The 5,004-nt window shown below is 32.2% G+C and overlaps 1 protein-coding gene across 7 annotated transcripts in view; it reads right to left on the reverse strand.

The window, feature by feature from the left end:
* The window catches only part of Pign (phosphatidylinositol glycan anchor biosynthesis, class N), a 135,058-nt gene that overhangs the window by 30,991 nt on the left and 99,063 nt on the right, over window positions 1–5,004 (reverse strand). For all 7 annotated transcript variants that reach the window (XR_001232906.1, XM_013511173.1, XM_013511163.1 and 4 more), the window contains 3 exons: window positions 4,364–4,419; window positions 3,988–4,063; window positions 1,936–2,009 (listed from right to left, as the gene is read on the reverse strand). Coding sequence is in view for 6 of the 7 variants with exons in the window: in XM_013511173.1 (XP_013366627.1) it covers window positions 1,936–2,009; window positions 3,988–4,063; window positions 4,364–4,419 (206 nt within the window). In the remaining variant the exon portion in view is untranslated. The remainder of the gene's footprint in view (window positions 1–1,935; window positions 2,010–3,987; window positions 4,064–4,363; window positions 4,420–5,004) is intronic.

Raw genomic sequence — 5,004 nt, forward strand, 5'->3', positions numbered from 1 at the left:
TATATATATATATATATATATATATATATATATAAGAAATATATCTTGTTTGTTTCCAATGGTTGATAGTAACACACATTACTATAATATGTAAATTCATCAAATTTAGTACAAAAATAAAGCACAGTAATTTTTTAATGGCACTATGCTAAATTCTGAAAATTAAAAAAAAATAAAGTTGTGGTAATTGGATTTCTCCATTGATTGGTTTAGCATTGTTCTGGATGTGGGTAATGGGATGTTCCACTGGGTGTGGTGGCACAACCCAAAAGGCTTGCAGCGTAGATGGAATAAAAGGGAAAGAGAGGTTTGCTGCTGCTGCTTGCTGTTTACTGCCTCTTGCCTGACCTGCCATAGACTGTTTTTCCTCTGTGATGCCCCTCTGCCATGCACCCTGCCTTGGAGCCAACTGACTATGTACTAAAACCTCTGAGAGCCCAAATAAATCTTTCTTCCTTTAACTCTGGGTGTCAGGTATTATGTCTCAGCAACAAGAAAAGTAGCCAAGACTCTGGGTTCAGTGTGTGACATATTAAATCTGAGAGTCTATAATATTAAGGGGGAAATGTTAATGTCCAGTAAGGTTGAAAGATCATTTAAAGATCAAAAGAGAAGACTTTTATAAACCCACAGTTTAGCTACTTTTGACTCAGTTCTCTCCCTTTGTATTTCTTTTTCATTGCACTTAGTCTCAAGATAGAATTACTACACAAACATACGGAGACACACCAATATATGTACATACACATATATACACTTGGACAACCCTTCTACTTCTCATTCCACATATCCCCAGTCCATATTCAAAAGTTAATCAAAATCCGTTCTAAAAAGTTTACTCACTAACAGAGATGCAAGAAAAGTACATGTCATTCAGTAGTTTTTCTCACATCTAAATAACTGTTTTTATGTGAAATTTAAAGGCATAAATGCTCGCAAATATTAAATTCATGTAAATATTCTGCCAAAGAATACTTATCTCATTTCAAACTATAAACAAGATTTTTACTATTCTTAAATGGTAGGAAAAAACCAATTAAACTTATGGAATATGTATAATAGTATGTTAAATCCAGTTGTAGCTTAAGTTCATCAAAAACAATATGCAAATTTATGTTATATTAGTTATTTCTCTGAATATGCCAGCTTGATCCAAGAATAACAAAACTGCTAAGAAGCTTCACATTTATATCAAGTGTTTTTCAGAGACTCCTTGTGCTGATGAGGCAATTTTACTGGTTAAAAAATACAAATACATGAGTTGACAGCTTTTCTTCCATCAATCTTTTTTTTTGTTGTTGTACAAGGAATCAAATTCAGGACCTTACACTTGCCAGGCAAGCACTTGTGCTGCTGAGGTATATCGCGGGCCTGGGCCCTTCTTCCATCAATCTTGATTGCTTAAGACTTCACTAGTCCAGAAATTCCTCAAAACTCAGAAAGAAGACTTTCTTGCAAATGTGTAGAAATCAAGACTGAGTAACTGTGTCAATCATTGATATTTAGAAAAGTTAATTTTAAGCAATGTAAAAAGTTAATTTTATGCCCTGTATAATGTTAACAAATCTATCAAAACAAGCCAAAAGAAATTAGAATGATATCCTTTGTTTTACATATGCACGGTAATATTTGTAACAAACAAGTAATTACAATATTTAACATTTATGTTTTACTATTTGCTGGAGAGCCTCTTCACTAGCTTGAAAAATATCCTAATAATATTTTATTACTGACTGAGAGCATATTTGTCTGCTAGAGGTCCGAACCAACTATTTTTTCTAATGACAACTGAACCCTGACTAAAATGGTAAATTTTTCTCATTTTTATAATAAACAATCTATGCTACAGGGTCTTAATCTCAATTACATGAAATATTTTCAAATGTTTACTCTCATTTATGGGAAGATCCAATGCTTCTTAAACATTCATCTTACCTTTTTGATGATAACTGTGTAGTTAACTGAACTGCTTCAAAAGCACACATCACAAGAACAAAAGGAATTAAAATCTGTTTAAAAGAATAACAAATGATGTCATTGGTAACAAGCATTTGAAACAAGTACTATTTATTTTGGGGGGAGATGGGGAGTATTATTAAAGATTGAACCGCAAGGTACTCTACCACTGAATCACACCCCTGCCTGTCCCCAGTCCTTTTCATTTCATTTTGAGTTAAAGTCTTCTAAGTAGCCCACGTTGGCCTCTACCCTGTGATCCTCCTTTCTCTGCCTCGTGAGTAGCTGGGATTATAGACATCTGCCCCTGAATTCAGCTTTGAAACAAATATTATTTCTGCTTATAAAAATATTTTCAACTTCTCCATTACCTTCTCTACATACTAATGAAGAACAAACACTGAAATGCATAACACTAATGGCATAACATAATGATGAAATATTTAAAAAGCTGCATTAACATATACAGCACAAAAGATAACAAACACTAACACATATTCTAAAGAAAAACTTATTACAATTTATTTTTTATTTGGCTCATCTTAACAGTTCATGACAATGTTTAAATTACTCTAAGAGTGTTTAAAGACACAGAATGAACATCGAAATCAAATAAATTAAAGGGCCTGTTACTTGATTCAAAAATCTCTGAACTCATCTGATATGTATATTACAACACTATAAACATGTATCGTTGCTTTATCATTGTTTTTCATTTTTTAAAAGGTCCTCACTGACTAACAGTCAGCAAAGTTAAGTGTATTATGTTGTTAAAGCTACATGAATTATGCTGAAGATTAAAGATCTAGTACTATAAGTTGAGGTTTTTTTTCTTTATTCCTTATTTCTAGCTAGATTTGCAAACTTTAGTAGACAAAACAATCACCATTTTTTGAAATGTGAATTAAAATTAAGGAAAGAGTAATATTTTATTTTATTTTATTTTATTTTATTTTATTTTATTTTATTTTGGTTTTTCTCCAGTACCGGGAACCGAACTCACGACCTTGCGCTTGCCAGGCAGGTGCTTTTGCCGCTGAGCTAAATCCCCAGCCCCTAAGAGTAATATTTTAAAATAATTTGATAAAGAATGGGACTTAACAAAATACTACATATCTTTTGTTTTTGTTTTGTCTGTTTGTTTTTGTGGTACTGGGGATTGAACCCAGGGCCTTGCATATGCTAGGCAAACACTATAACAATGAGCTACATCCTCATCCAACATCTTTTTAAAACTTCCTCAATACATATTTGTATTAGTACTGAAACAAAAAATAGCAGTATTAGTGCAATAACAAAACTATTATAAGAAAATACATATTTTTAATATTTCTTTCATGATCTGTAAAGAAGGTAATCAGATTTTAGCCTAGCCTTACTCTATTTAAATAACTATATAATAACTGCATAAAATATGCCAGATATTGTAGTAGAGAAAATGTGGTAAAGGGAACAACATAAGTATAATGACCTTAGAGAAGAAAGGTAGAATGTGAATTACTCATTCTAAAGAATTGATATCCCCAGAAAGCTAATAATATGTCATTATTTTTGTATTGTTAGCTCTTAGCTAGTGCCTGGCATACTAATGAATGGAGCACTCAATGACATATCTGTCAAAGGAGTAGAACAATTCTAGGTACATGGATTATAATATGTTGGCAGTTTTGTGGGTGGGGACAATGGGTTGAGGGAGCTTTAGGATCTTTAGCAGCACTGCAGTTTTGATCACAGGTACTGTACAGGCTTTAATTATCTCTGATAGAACTTTCTAGAACATGAAATCCTTAATTTTTTGAAGTCAGTCTCAAGAGTAAGGCAAAAAGATTAACTGTATTTGTAAGAAAGTGCAAGAGGATTCTGCTTCCAGATTAGCAGTGGTGACAATGTCTGGAAAGATGTTTTCTTTCCATTGCCATTTAACTTTGTCACAATGGCTTTAGTCTTACTGTCATATGTTACATAATCTTAAATCACAATTAATTCATAATCTTAATCTATCAAATACAAACAACAAATAAGAAAACTAACCTTCCACATCATCAAGGCTCCCATCATAAAAGGACTAAACACAGTCAGAAAGCAGTAGACGGAGGCAAGATCAAAGCTAGGAAACCATAACATAAAGAAAAAGAATTTTAGAATTCATACTGTAACTTTAAAAGATGGTTCTGCTAAAAGGATGCTTAATTCTCTGAAATTTACTCTTACACAAATCTTACTCTCACACAAGCATACATCAAGAAATATATATAGGAATATATATATATCAAGGAATATCATGAAGCTATTAAAATAAATAAAGTAAACCTATATGTGATAATACATACCAACTTCCAAAATACATCATTCAGTATAAATAACAAGATACTTACAGTACATATATATTGTTTTCATTTTAAATTACCTGTTAATAGAAGCTATATTTCCAGTTCCAAAAAATGCTGTCACTAAGAAGAAGACCTAAATAGAGTTAAAGAAACCAAAGAACTGGTCCAAATTCATACCAACTTCTTTTTCATTTAGAAAAGACATGCCAGTTCTACCATGAGGGTAATTTGCTTTTCTTATGCATTCAAGCATGAATGCACTTTAAAAGGACAAGACTAAAGAAACAGTGTACTGAACATCATGAGGCCTGGAAGCTGTCTTCACTTGGCTACTAGTAATTTGGGAAGGTTAGTTTCCACTGAACACAAACAAGTTGGACCATGTCTATAGTTGATTAAAAATGACTTTTTTGAAAGAAGAGTGCTGACTTGCAAGATAGTTTTAATTTCAGTTCTTACAGGTTTACTATGTGCCCACTATGTGGGAATCCCATGCTAGATTCTTCAAAAGGCTCAGAAAAGAAGTAAGATACTCTGTTTTGGAAAAATTTAGTAGAAAGTGAGACAGAAAATGTTGAGCATCTTTTCGACATTTCTTAATCTTAGATTTGTATTAGAATAATAATTAAAATAGATATTAATTTGATGCTAGTACTCAAAGTAGTGTGTGGGCTATTGAAAGGACTCAATAAATGTTTGCTATTTTAATATACATGCA

Source organism: Chinchilla lanigera, unplaced genomic scaffold, assembly GCF_000276665.1.
Source record: "Chinchilla lanigera isolate Chin_1 unplaced genomic scaffold, ChiLan1.0 scaffold00001, whole genome shotgun sequence".
NCBI classification, from domain to species: domain Eukaryota; kingdom Metazoa; phylum Chordata; class Mammalia; order Rodentia; family Chinchillidae; genus Chinchilla; species Chinchilla lanigera.